The sequence below is a fragment of the Enhydra lutris genome, unplaced genomic scaffold, assembly GCF_002288905.1.
Source record: "Enhydra lutris kenyoni isolate GAN:26980312 unplaced genomic scaffold, ASM228890v2 scaffoldscaffold6, whole genome shotgun sequence".
Lineage (NCBI taxonomy): Eukaryota > Metazoa > Chordata > Mammalia > Carnivora > Mustelidae > Enhydra > Enhydra lutris.
This window is the reverse complement of record NW_019154090.1, coordinates 11,327,383-11,341,739: the sequence shown is the minus strand read 5'-3', so window position 1 is coordinate 11,341,739 and position 14,357 is coordinate 11,327,383. Positions and strand designations below refer to the sequence as shown.

The 14,357-nt window shown below is 44.2% G+C and overlaps 1 protein-coding gene across 2 annotated transcripts in view; it reads left to right on the top strand.

Annotated features, from left to right (window-relative positions):
• Positions 1-14,357, top strand: part of LOC111141863 (solute carrier family 9 member A8) — a 70,122-nt gene that overhangs the window by 15,048 nt on the left and 40,717 nt on the right. For both annotated transcript variants that reach the window (XM_022494705.1, XM_022494706.1), the window contains exons 4-5: positions 7,733-7,791; positions 12,640-12,723. In XM_022494705.1, the coding sequence (XP_022350413.1) occupies positions 7,733-7,791; positions 12,640-12,723 (143 nt within the window). The remainder of the gene's footprint in view (positions 1-7,732; positions 7,792-12,639; positions 12,724-14,357) is intronic.

The window sequence follows — 14,357 nt, the reverse complement described above, 5'->3', positions numbered from 1 at the left end:
CTGAGAGGCGGCCTGAATCCTTCACCAGCCACGCTTGGCTTTTTCCTCCTCCTGTCAGCTAGTCGTGTAGAACTCCCAGCGAGGTCGGTCCTGTGTAGGACCTGAGAGGGAGGTGTTGACCTAACAGCCCTAGCGGACACAGAGACCTGGGGCGCCTGTTCACGCAGCGTGCTTGTGGCCTCTAGAGCCACACGAGCCCGATCTGCAACGTAACACTTTCATCTTTCAGCGCATTGCTGCTGGGCCGTTGATGGCAACCCCACCTAGAAAGGACAGTTCTGGGGCTCCTGGGTGGCTCAGTGGGTTAAGCCTCTGCCTTCGGCTCAGATCATGATCCCAGGGTCCTGGGATCGAGCCCCGCATCGGGCTCTCTGCTCAGCGGGGAGCCTGCTTCCCTTCCTCTCTCTGCCTGTCTCTCTGCCTACTTGTGATCTCTGTTTGTCAAATAAATAAATAAAATCTTTAAAAAAAAAAAAAAAAGAAAGGACAGTTCTGAGCACGTGAGCACCTGATGTCCTATGCTCACATGCTCTGTCTCTGCCAGGGCCCCAGAGCATGCCAGCAGCTCTTTGGGGTTTTTCCTCAAACGTTTTTCAAATGGTGTATAGTTTTCTGCTGCAAATGGCAAGACCTTGCTCCAGAAGCCCAGGGGTCTGTACTGAGCCGCCCTCCGACTGCAGCTTGCCTGAGATGTTGCATGCCAGCCCTCTCTACCATAGATACTTCTAGTTCGGTGGGGTGTTCCGGCTGGTACAGCTGCTCGAACTGCCGCCTAGCCTGCTGCGCGGCCCTGTCTTCTGGGCCCCGCTCAAAACTGTCAGCCTCCCACAAACCAGTAAATGGGTTGAAGGAGTTTCCTCCAAACCTGGGGGAAGCCTTCCAGGCCTTGCGCTTCTTTCTTGGTGGTAGGAGGTGGAACGTGCAAGTCTTGTCCTTTGCTTGGAGGCAGTGTCCTGTCATGCACCAGAGCAGTTGACCCTAAACAGCTTCCCAGGTGGGCAGGCCCCTGAACCGTTCTGTCCTCTGAAGCTCTGTGCTTCACCAAGAGATCCACTCACCACTTCTTGCTCGTCGTAGCAGAGTAACATGATGCCCACAGTCTAGTGGACCAGTGTGTTGTTCCGGGGAACGTCCATATGGTCTGGGTCCTTTGGGACTAGGTTATGACGGAGAGCAGGAGTTAACATAAGACGTTTGACTTATTTGGGGCTTCTGTGTAATCCGCAAATAGCCTGGGGAGCTCTGTATTCCAGCGGGGAGGTGGGGCCGCTTCTGCCAGCCCAGAGGGTCCCCAGGTATCTGGAGGTTCAAGGTGCTCATGTGCATCTCCCCAAGATAACTCCCCCACGTCTCAGAGTCCCACTTCTTCCTTAGCAGGCCTGGCGGGAGAAGGCGTAGATGGACCCCCTTGAGTTCAACTTTCTCGCAAGATCTGCCACGCTTGCGGTTAAGCCCCGTGTCTGATCGTCAGCTCTAGAAGCCCACCAGCTTTGGGAGATGAGGGTCTGCTTACATGTTGCCAAGGAGGCCCTCTGACTCTCACCCTTTGCTTTTAAGTTGGTGATTGCCTGAGCTGTCATTTTCTCTTTCCAAATCCCACTTTCCGATCCCACTGTTCTTACTTCCCCCACACCTCCCCAGCCTCGCAGATAATGCCTGAGCCACTGCCTCCCACCCAGTGTTCCCACCCGGTCCTCCGCAAGGGAGTCCTAGCAGTCTAAGGCAGTGCCAGGGGAGTGACCATTAGGAGGACTTCACCACTGTGCTGGGGTCCTCGTTGCCAGCTGGCTGCTGAGTAATCCAACAGCATCTTTCGAATTTGCTTCCTGGAACCACTCCACTCTTGAAACCAGTTGTCCTAAGTTGGCTGCTGAAAAGCAGGGTCTGAGACAGGGTTAGGGACAGATAGTTTATGGAGGGGTGCGCTTTATGAATAAATCTGTAAGGAAGGGAGGAAGCCAGACTAGGGGAGGAGAAAGAGCCAAATGCCAGGCTGGATCTCCATTTCAGCCCAGCCTGAGCCTCACTAGGAAGACTCTGGGGCAGGAACCCACGCCGTAGTTGTCCCTCTCTAAAGCCAGGGTGTTGGACTCCTAATACTGGCTTAGTTACTCATTGGCTGTGAACTGGTGCAGGATGGGCACAACTTCTGATAAGGTGCCTCTGGGCAGCTGAGGGTACTTTTCTGGAGTAGGGGACGGCTGTGAGCACTTAGCAGCCAGCATTCTCCGCAGCTCACACGGGCCCAGTGAAGGGGAGCTGAGCAGGCCTCGTGCGTGAGAATGAAAATGCCTGTACCTTTCAGCGGTTTTTGCTCTGGATGCCCCAACCCATGGGGAATCATGTATTCAGATGGGAATGGTAGTGACAGCAAAAGCCTGGGGAAAAAAAACCCAGAGACTCAAAGTTCAGTGTACTCTTCTACCTTTTGAATTTTGAACCATGTGCATCTGAAATAAAGTTAAAATAATTCACTCTTGGGGCGCCTGGGTGGCTCAGTGGGTTAAGCCGCTGCCTTCGGCTCGGGTCATGATCTCAGAGTCCTGGGATCGAGCCCCGCATCAGGCTCTCTGCTCGGCAGGGAGCCTGCTTCCTCCTCTCTCTCTGCCTGCCTCTCTGCCTGCTTGTGATCTCTCTGTCAAATAAAATAAATAAAATCTTTAAAAAAAAAAAAATTCACTCTTACACAATTCTGGATCCGCTATTCACTAGGTAAGTGATGCCTCACCTAGTGGTAAGGCATCACTTAGCTTCAGTTTCCTTGTCCACAGAATTTCATTATCTATAAAATTCAGGTGATAGGGTCTTTACTTTACTATACTTTACTTTACTTTACTACTACTTTACTAGAATTGCAGATATCGAGCAGGGTAATAACAGAATTCACTCAGTATAATGCCTACCTGCTAAGTTAATCATTAACTGTTAGCTGCTGCTATTAATATTATCATCTCTATTATGGTTTACTGCCTTGCAGGGTAGTTGTGAGAATGAACTAAAATAATGTGTATTTTATACATCAGCACAGTGCCTGGACATAAGGGGGGTATGTGCGTGTGTGTGTGTGTGTGTGTGTGTGTGTTTAACATGCGGCAAATATATATATGTACATATGTATGTGTTTTTTAAGGGAATTAAGATCGTGTTCTACATACTGTTGGACAACCTGATTATCATCCTTAAGACATCTTAAGCATTTTTCCTGTAATACTAATTATCAGGAACATTGCACAGTGATGGTGATAGAGTAGCCATGCACCCTGGGACAGAGATGAGGGTTCTCCGGCTCTAACAGCTATACAGACGGGGTGGGCCAGTGCCGTCTCCCTCTGTCTTAGCATCATGAAGTGGTCAGATGTCCAGTGTCCCTTGCTGGCCCTGAGCCCTCAGACAGGCCACTTCAGCTCTCTGAGCCTTTCTACCTGAAGCATTCTCTTGAGGATTAGAAATAATTTAAAGTGACAAATCCCGGGGCGCCTGGGTGGCTCAGTGGGTTAAAGCCTCTGCTTTCGGCTCAGGTCATGATCCCAGGGTCCTGGGATCGAGCCCCACATCGGGCTCTCTGCTCAGCGGGGAGCCTGCTTCCCCCCCTCTCTCTCTGCCTGCCTCTCTGCCTACTTGTGATCTCTCTCTGTCAAATAAATAAATAAAATCTTAAAAAAAAAAAAGTGACAAATCCCAGGAGAAGGGGCTCAACAAATAATTATTAATTGCTGGTGGTGTCCATAATGAGGTGTGTGCACCAAGATCCACTGGGGGCAGAAGAAAATGTGAGAACTTGAGTTTCTATTTTTTTTTTTTTAAGAATTTTTTCTATTTATTTATTTTTAATCTTACTCTTTTACCATCTCTATTTTGTGTGTACATTTTCAAATATATTAATACAGTAGCACTGTTTTTTAATAAGAGATAAAAATTTATAACTCGAGAGTACATGCTTATATTCTTTTTATTGGTAAGAATGTACAAAATTGTATCTAGGTCATTATTTCCATCTGCTGGCTAGTTGTGTGGTGTGAATTCCTTCTGAAGAGTAGATTGATTTGACCTAAATTGGAACCATAGTCTCAGAAAGGAAAGCAGTAGTTTCCAATCTCACACTGCACCATAGTTTAGTCCTAGGACATCTAGAAAGGGTTGTTCAAGTAAGGTAACAGTAGTGATAATAACATCACATCATACTTTACAGAGCTTTCTAGTGCCTCATAAATAATAATGTAGAAACAAGCTTAGGGAATAGAATAATTATGATTATGATCAATAGATATAATAATAGTTAATTATGAATGATTTTCAAATGCAGCTGCTTCATCTGTAATCACAAAAGCATTAACCATGATATTATACATTTACAAGGGAAAGAGAAAGTTGAGGTTTTAGTAGAGCAGGAAAACTCTAGCTTTAAAAATGAAATCTGAAACCATGAAAAGAGGTTCAACTTCCCTAGTAATCAGGAACGGTTACTGAATGCAGATGAACTGCAAATGCAGAGCGAAACAAAGTACAACTGGTTGCCCATCATATGGGGCAGAAACGTTAGTCTGATGATTATGCAGGGTTGGTGAGGATGTGGGAGTGCTCTGGGGCAGCGGTATAAATCGGTACAGCCACTTCGGAGGACAGTCTGGCCGCATTCTCAAGAGAGAAAAGTGTTCATGCCATTCACTCTCTCCGGATGTACCCTCGGGAAACACTCTTACACAAAGAGGCGTGAACCAGCACGTTCATTGCAGGACCGCTGTTAACAGCAAACGGTTGGAGACAGCTATCATTTGCAAATGGTTAAAAAAAATTGTGGCTTTTTAAAAAATTAAAGTATAATTCACATACCGTGTACAATTCAGTGCTTTTCAGTATATTCACAGGACTGTGCGGCATCACCATTATCTAATTACAGAACATTTTCATCACTGTAAAAAGAAACCCTCTACCTTAGCAGTCACTCTACCTTACCTCTACCTTAGCAGTCACTCCCCATTTCCCTCCTTCCCCCTTCCCTTGGGAACCACCAACCTACTTCCCGTCTCTGTAGACCTGCCTATTCCATACATTTTGTATAAAAAAGTCTGAGGCCTTTTTAAAAAAATAACAGATTTATTGAGATATAATTCACATATGATACAAGTTATCCATTTTAAATGTACTGTTCAGTGGGTTTTAGGACACTCACAGAGTTGTACAGCTATCATAACAATCGATTTTAGAAAATTTTCATCACCCCAAAAAGGACCCCCTTTCCCTTTAGGGGAATCACCCCCAAACCCCTCCTCCCCAGTCCAAGGCAACCATTTCTCTCTCTATAGACTTGCCCTTTCTGCATGTTTCGTACAAATGGACCACAAAATGTATGTCCTTTGTTCCTGGCTCCATTCACTTAGCACATTTTCAAGATTCATCCACGCTGTAGCGTAGGTCAGTGTCCCGTTTTAATTGCCAGATAATATTCTGTCGTGTGAATATACATTGTTTCTCCATTCATCAGTCGATGAACTTTTGCATTGCTCCCACCTTTGGACCACTGTGAACAAGGCTGCTAATGAACATCCATGTACAAATTTCTGTTACGAGCATTTGTTTTCTGTGCCCTTGGGTGGAGTTGCTGGATCCTGTGGTAACTCTGTTTTACTTTTTCTGGAACTGCCAAACTGTTTTCTCGCAGCCACCGCACCATTTTACCTTTCCACCAGCAAAGTATGAATGAGAGCTCCTGTTTCTCTGTACCCTGGCCAGCACTTGCTTTCCTGTCTTTTTATTTTAGCCATCTGAGGGGTGTGAAGAGCTCTCTCATTGTGGTTTTGATTCGCATTCCCCTAATGATGTTAAGCGTCTTTGCATGTGCTTGTTGGCCGTTTGTATATCTTCTTTGGAGAAATATCTGTTCAATGTGTGGCATTTTTATGCTGTGCTGCGGAGCTGTTCAAAGGAATGAGGCAGATCTATATGTAGTAATCCCTGAGTGCGTCTTCCAACATTTTAACACTGAGCAAAATAGCAAGTAGTAGAATGATGGATTAGAGTAATGTAAATTTTATATAAATATACACACTCAGGACTGTGTGGTTAAATATGAACTTGTAAGAGGATAGAGAATGATCTGGTAAAATATTTCCCAAACTTCAAGACAGTTGGTCATCTGGGGGCAGGAAGAGAAAGAGCTAAGGTGGGAGTGGGATCTCATCAAAAGGGATTTTTGCCTTATTTATGACATTTTGCAAAGTATTCATAAAGTATTTGGTTAATAAAAAATTGTATTGGGGCGCCTGGGTGGCTCAGTGGGTTAAGCCTCTGCCTTTGTCTCAGGTCATGATCTCAGGGTGCTGGAATAGAGCTCCGCTCGGTGGGGAGCCTGCTTCCCCACCTCTCTCTCTCTGCCTGCCTTTCTGCCTACGTGTGACCTATGTCTGTCAGATAAATAAATAAATAAATCTTAAAAATTAAAAAAAAATAAAAATAAAAAATTGTATTAAAAAGTCCTTAAAATGTATACACCATTTGAAACTATAAGAAAAAGGAAGCAACTGGGGAGCTGTGTCTGAAGAGTTTAGAATCAGTGCTTTCATGCCACGTGGCAATAGACAACTTCTGTTCCAAAAATAGGTTCATTGACGCCCTTTACAGCCCAGATCTATTTTGTCTTGTTCTCTTTTTCAAAGTAATTTTATAATTGTTTTACTAATATGTAACAATTCAAATGGCATAGAGCTTTATAAAGTTAAACTTACCCGCTCTTTTCACCTGAAACCCCCTCCCCCACAGCAGTGAGTGTTCGAGCACTTTTCCTGATAAACTTCTCCATTCTACTTCTAGTATTGTGTCCTCGCACCAGCCAATAAAGTGTGTTTCATCGGCTTTCTGGCTCTCCTTTGTTGATAAGGAGAGAAGCTCCTTCCTCTGTAGGGGGACGGAAGTCTTTGTCTTTAAGCATCTAGGACCCTGGTCTATAGGCTTGCTTTGCATCACCCCTACCAGAGATTGTGATTCCGTAGGTCTGGAGGGCTGCTCTGGTGTCTTTATTTTATAAAAAGCTCCCATGGTGATCCTGATGAGTCAACCGGGTTAAAAATCATTTATCTTGGGAATAACAGAGCCATCATAAACTGTCTCCGTGATGCTTCTTTGAGAATTATTTTGGGTAGGTTCTTTACGAGAGAGTAATGAGCCTGTCAGCCTTAAGGAAACATGCCTGAACTTAGATGGTCTGTTTTGTTCCAGGAATTTCACAGAATTTTTTTTTTTTTTTAAAACATCACAGAATTTTTACTTTAAGTTATTTTTAGCATTGAGGTCTTATCTCTAACTGAATACTCCGCATAGAGCTGCCATCTGAATCCAAGAAAGTGATCTTGGATTCTTTGTTTTTAAACGGTGGGATGATGCAGTATGGGGCAAACTTAGCACCTGAGCTTTCTGACTTCTCGCACTGACGATGGGTGGATGTAGCAAAACTGACAGGTGTTAAGTCTTCTGTGCCCAGCAGACTATCCTGGGGTCTTGTTTTGTCAAGCTTTTGTTCCCCCGCCGCCCCCGCCCCCACTGTTGTTGAACTTCATTATAGCCTGTTGCCTGAGATGCGACTCAGAACTCCACACTGATTTCCATTCTTAGGTTTTCAGACATAAAACTTGCAGAAATCCATAGAAGCTATATAAAGACATAATAGTTTCTCTGGAATAATAAACAGTAATCTTCCTCATATCTCAGATTATGTTCAACTTTATATTTTCTCTTCTAGGTATTCTCATGGGAGCAGTTATAAAAATTATAGAGTTCAAAAAATTGGCAAATTGGAAGGTATGTTTGCCCAACTATTGATTTTTGAATATAACTTACAATTTTTATTGATCTTCATTTTAGAGCACTGATGGTTAGTTATGGCGGCTTATCATTACTTGACTATGAGTGAAGTTTATATTGTCCCATTAATTTTTTAACATTCTGCTGGTTTAGGGTTGAGAGCTTTACATCTGACTTTTTTGAAAAAGCATAAGTCTCAAACTGCTTCAAGTTAACCGGGGAGCACTGGGCGTCGTGTTTTTGTTATTTATTTGCATGTGTATAATCTTAGAATAACCTGCTGCTGTCTGGGGGGACGTCTCTAATTAGCATTAAACATCAGTCAGTGGTTCTTGATGACAGCTGAAGATAAAACGGATTTGTCCGGCACCGTGGAGCTTACAGAATGCTTTCTACAGCGTAGCTTATGTCCTCATGACAACCACGTGAGGTACCATGTGATGTAGACTGACCACATACTATCATCACTGTTTTTACAGATGAAGAAAGTGACCACAGAGAGCTTGAGACATGTCCAACATCACCGAGCTAGAAAGTGGCCAAGTTGAGCCTTAAGGCCAGGTGCGCTGGCCCTGTGCTGTATTCTCTCCACCGTACCATGCTGACCTCAGTGTGTGGGCGTTCGTACCCTCGTGTTCACACAGTAGTCCACACATGAGCATCATCTTGTGGCATAAGGACTAATTGAAACTCAAATTTCAACTTAAATTTGTACATCCATATTGAATACAGAGATTTAAAAAGTGTGTAACAAAATTGATTGTGTGGGGGCAATAAGGTTCATCTCAAAATATTAAAGAATATTTTGTCACTAAAATTTAGCACATTCAAACCCCACTTGTTTTGATTCAGCTCCTAGGTGCTAGGATTAATTTACCTATGAAACTATAGAGTGTAAAACTTGCAAAACAAGCCACGTAGTCTGACCTACAACACAATTTGAACTGTTATAATTAGTATTCAGGAAATATTGTATGTATTGAGTGGAAACGCAAAATACACGTTGAGCTCCTCCTATGATAGAGTTACCCTAGGCTGGGGAAGGGCCTGGGCGGGCCCCACTGGCGCACACTGTGAATGATCTCTGTGCCCTACTACAACTGGTTGAATTTCACCACCCTCACAGTCAAGGCTAGTTGGAGGACAGGGAACACAGGTTGTCACCCTTTCTCTGCTCCTGCCTACAGACTGATGTGTAGAGCCAGCCTGCTAACACATCTGGTTTGACTTAAAATTAATTGCTCAAAATTGGAACTGATTTTAAACAATTAAAAATGGGTTTATTTTAAAATATTATCAATCTATATAAAATGCTGGAGATGTCACATAAAAACCTGAACTTCTAGCTTCCCTTAAAGAAGCAGAAACTCTCTGAACATCAGGCCCCAATGTCGCCCCACAGAGATCCAGCAGCTTCTCCTCTGGGGGAACGCTGTGTGGCCTGGGGAGCCTGAGTTTGGTGACCCCTGTTCTGAGCAGTGGGGTCGGGGAGGAGAGGGGAGGTTGTCCTCCACGTTGAGTTTTGTATGCTTCAGTTTTGTTGAATTTATTTTTCAGTGGACGTTACTTTCCAAGTTAAATAATAGTAGTATATATAATGGTACAGGCCAGTGAAGCAGAGCTGGGTGGTGAATGTAATTAAGCGGCCAGAGAGCTCTCCAGGCCATCTGGGCTCGAGCTCAGAGAAGGGGGAGGTGTCTAGGCCGGGATAGTTGGGCCAGGCTTCCCAGAGGAACAGGTTGTCTGTGGAAAGCCGAACCAGGAAGCAGGACACCTGTGTGGAAACCCAGTGCTGGGGGAAGCAAGGAGAGATCAGAAAATCAAGGAGTCTGGTGTTCTGTCTGTGCGGTTCTGCTGCCAGACTGTCCTTCTGGGCTTGCCTTCCGCCTGTATTATCAAATACTTAAATATTTCTTTCTTGAAGCAACTTTGTTTTTTAATGTTTGTTTATTTATTTATTTATTTATTTAAAAGATTTTATTTATGTATTTGACAGAGATCACAAGTAGGCAGAGAGGCACGCAGAGAGAGAGGAGGAAGCAGGTTCCCTGCTGAGCAGAGAGCCTGATGCAGGGCTTGATCCCAGGACCCTGGAATCATGACCTGAGCCAAAGGCAGAGGCTTTAACCCACTAAGCCACCCAGGTGCCCTTATGTATATTTATTTTTTGTTGCAGTTTTTTTTTTTTAAGTCTTTTGTTATAAAACATACATCACATAAAATGTATTGTTTTAGCTATTTTTAGGTGTACATTTCAGTGGCTAAATACATGCACAATGTTGTACAGTCATCACATTATTTCCAGAACTGTTTTATCATCCCAGATAGAAACTACCTAGTAAACAACTTCCCAGTCCCCCTCCCCACAGTCTGTTCTACTTTCTGTTTTGTTTTTTGGTTTTTTTTTCCGGTATTTTCTATTTTTTTAGTCACCCCCTATTCTACTTTCTGTCTTTATGAATTTACCTATTTTATGATTCCACTTTATGTAAGTAGAATCATACAACATTTGTCCTTTTGTGTCTGGTTTATTTTACTCAGCGTGATTTTTTAAGGTTCATTCATTTTGTAGCATGTATCCGAATTTCCTTCCTTTTTGTGGCTGAATAATACTCTTTTGTAGGTATATACCGCACTTTGTTTATCCCCTCATCTGTTAATGGACCATAAGGGTGTTTCTACCCTTTGGCTATTGTAGACAATGCTGCTATTAACCCTGGTTTACTGTAGATGTTTATTTTAAAGGAGACATTATAATAATGGGTTATAATACTGTAGGAAACCAATACTGTTTTTATAAATAAATATGATAAAAACAGAGTAGTACAGAGGCCTCCTGAAGCCTCTGAGGTCAGGCTTGTTCTGTTGAAAAACGAGATCAAGCACATTTGGAGAGAGGCTTTCCATGTCCTAACACCAACCTGCAGTGTCTTTGAATCAAAAGGGGCTGACTTTCTCAACCTGGGAGGTCAGTGGCATGTGACATACACTGCTCAAGTAACGTCTAAAATCATCTAATACCATTTTGGGGATGATGTTTCCGAAAAGAACCTAGGATCTTTCTGTAACTCTAGGTACTCGCTAGAAGGTGGGACATGCATTTCCTGTGGCTGCTGCAGCAAATTACCCAAACTGGGGGGCTTAAGACCACAGAGATTAATTATTCTTCCATAGTTCTAGAGGCCAGAAATCTGAAATCAAGGTGTTGGCAGGGCCGTGTTTCCTCTGGGGAGCAAGTCCAGGGGATTTGAGGAGAATCCGTCATTGGCCTTTACTGCTTCTGGTGGTCCCAAGCATTGCTTGGCTGGGGCAGTGTAACCCCTTTCTCTTCTCTGTCCTCACATGTCCTCCTCCTCTGTGTGTGTCCTTTCCTGTCTCTTGTAAGGACACTGTCATTGGGTTAGGGCCAACCCTAACTTAGTATGATCTCATCTGGATTCTTCCCTTAATTACATCTGCAAAGACTCTATTTTCAAAGAAGGTCACACCTGGGGTTCAGGTGGACGTGAATTAAGCCTGGAGGACACCGGGCAACCCACTGCAGGGAGGTTCTCTTCTTCCTTGGGGCGGGGCTGGGGGTTAGTTTCTGAAACTCCAAAAGAATCTATACAGCACCCCTACTAGACAGGTCATGAGAATGGGTTGTCCCACAAAACAGAGATCGGCCCATTGCTTTTCACATGGTCCCGGTCTGAGTCATGATCCTTGTTGCACGGGCAGTTATTTTAAGACTTAATAAGGCATTTTCAGAAGTCATTTGCTTTCTATTTTGAGCCTTCGAATGTTATTTTAGTCTTTATGGTAACAGCTGTACATTTATAAGAATACACTTAGCCATTCTTTTGATTAGTCAAGACAGATAAGACGTGACAGACAAGACATGAAAACTTTCATATGAGAAAGGGCCGAATTTTGCACTGTGAAGTAGGTTTTGTATTACATGTGTCATTTTGAACTTGAGGACCAACATGAATTTTCCCTCCAATACAGCAGCAATTAGAGATACTATATAGAAAATGAAATTATTATGTTACCCCTCCAAAGACGGCTATATTCTAAAACACCTTTCCTAATGGTACTTAATACTTGAATCTGAAAGTGCGGCAAGGGGCCTGCTTGGTACCATGTCCCAAGTCACAAGGGCATCAGATGGAGACTGTTTCATCATAGTCCCAGATTTAGGAAAATGGCACAGTTGTCTGTGACAGGCAGAGAAAAGGTAGGGCTGTTTTAAACATGGATAGCGTCTATTCTTCCTCCAAGTGGATTTTTTTAGGGCTTACTGTTACCGTTTTCCTGGAGAATTTCAATTTGTGGACTTATTTTTGGAAGTGTTCTGTTTTAATTGAAATGTCTTCTGTATTAAAATTAACTTTCTTTCCTTAGTAAAGAATGAAAATCAGGGGGCCCTGGGCGCTTAGTCGGTTAGTCGTCCAACTCTTGATTTCATCTCGGATCCTGAGATTAAGGCCCACGTTGGGCTCTGTGCTGGGTGTGGAGCCTGCTTAAGATTCTCTTTCTCCCTCTCCCTCTCCCTCTACCCCTCCCCCTTCCCTTTCTATAAAAATACTAAAAAAAAAACAAGAATGAAGAGCATATACTGTGTGTTTGGAAGCAGTTCATATGCTGGTCACCTTTTCAAATCACTTGTCCTACATTTTTTAATGCAGGTTTTATTGTGTTATGGTTTCTTCTTCCGCTTGGTTTTATAATCAGGTAATCTTTTAAACATTGGGTGTTTCCACTGGGCTTAAGAGGACAATTACTTTGGCTCTTCACTGGTGGTTTTATTTCTTAACTACATAGATTCCATCCTTCTGAAAAATACCCATTTTATATTTACAGGAAGAAGAAATGTTTCGTCCAAATATGTTTTTCCTCCTCTTGCTTCCTCCTATTATATTTGAGTCAGGATATTCGTTACACAAGGTAAGACTCAGGCCTGCGTCGGTGCTTTTGGTCTAGCTGGCTGCCCGTGTTAGTAAGGCGGCCTCCCAAAAAGCTTGGGTGTTGACCTCGCAGTGCAGGATCTGCACCCACACCCCAGGGTGCACGGTAGAAGCTGGACTGCACCGCCTGACTTAGGAAGAGGAACAGACGTATCTGGTCCGTGTGCTGCTGTCATAGTCGCAGGCGGTGTGGCTTCTTAACTAGTGTTTTCCATAGAGGGTTACCTTGCCTAGCAAGTGATGGCCACAGTGATTTTAAGTGGTGTACGGACAGACGATCCATTGATTCCTCCGGTGGGACACAGACTGACATATGTAGGAGCACAGACCGTCCCGGAACAGCAGGGACATGTGCCTCAGGCCTTTCGATTCTCTCAGCTCACTATGTCGGGCCTCTCTCCTTCCTTAGGCTTCTCCCTCCTTCAGTGGGTCCCCTCTCAGTGTCTTGCCCTGGGCCTCAGCTCCCAGCTGATAGCCCCTCACCCCCAGTCTCCCTTTCTTCCTGCCCTCTCCCTGGCCCAGCTTCTGCTTACCAGAGTGGAGCCTCATCCTTGCTCCCTAGTCATCCAGGTCCTTCTGGCCCATTACCTAGTCCCACAGTTACCCGGCCTATTCATGGCTCCTCAGTCTGGAGAGCGGCCTCAGCAGCCCCTGCCCATTTCCCTGCTTTGCCCCAGCATGTCTGGTCTCTGACCTCCAGTTTCCAGTGGAACCCTTTCTGCCTGGGCGGGAGCTTCTAACTTTCAAGCCAGTTTGTATATATATGTGTGTGTGTTGGGGGCAAGGGGGTTGGGGATGTCTTTTTCTTGTCTGTGAGTTTTCTTTAAGTGTATTTAAGTTTTCAAATAAAAAGGTGGAGCACTTGGGTGGCTCAGATGGTTGACTGTTAGCTCAGGTCATGATCTCTAGGTCCTGGGATTGAGCCCCATGTCGGCCTCCCAGCTCAGCGGGGGGTCTCCTTCTCCCTCTCCCTCTGCTTCTCCCCGTGCTTCTGCTGTGTGTCTGTCTCTTTCTCAAATAAATAACCTTTAAAAAATAAAATAAAAAGGTGATTCAACTTAAAATATTAGTAATAATCAGTTATTTTGTGAATGTGATTAGAAACTGTGAAGGTTGGAAAGTTTGGCTTAGCCTCGGAGAGGAAAGAGCCTGGACTTTCAGAGAGATGTAGGTCTAATCCTGTGCTGCCCCCTACAGGTGCCTTTTGGGTAAAGTCAAGATTTAAAACAAAACAAAAAACCTGAAAATTGTTTGAAGGTTTGCAGTAGATGAAAGGATGTTTGTAAAGCATCACCCACCACAGTAAATAATTGGTGGTGCTTCTTGTTACTAACATGATCTATTATTAATGTGACCAGTGTTGTTGTTGTTGTTTTTAAGATTTTTATTTATTTATTTGACAGAGAGAGATCACAAGTAGGCAGAGAGGCAGGCAGAGGGAGAGGGGGGAAGCAGGCTCCCTGCTGAGCAGAGAGCCCGATTCGGGGCTCGATCCTAGGACCCTGAGACCATGACCTGAGCTGAAGGCAGAGGCTTAACCCACTGAGCCACCCAGGCGCCCCATCTGGCTCTCTGCCCAACACCCAGTGCCCAGCACACAGTGTTGTTTTTAAT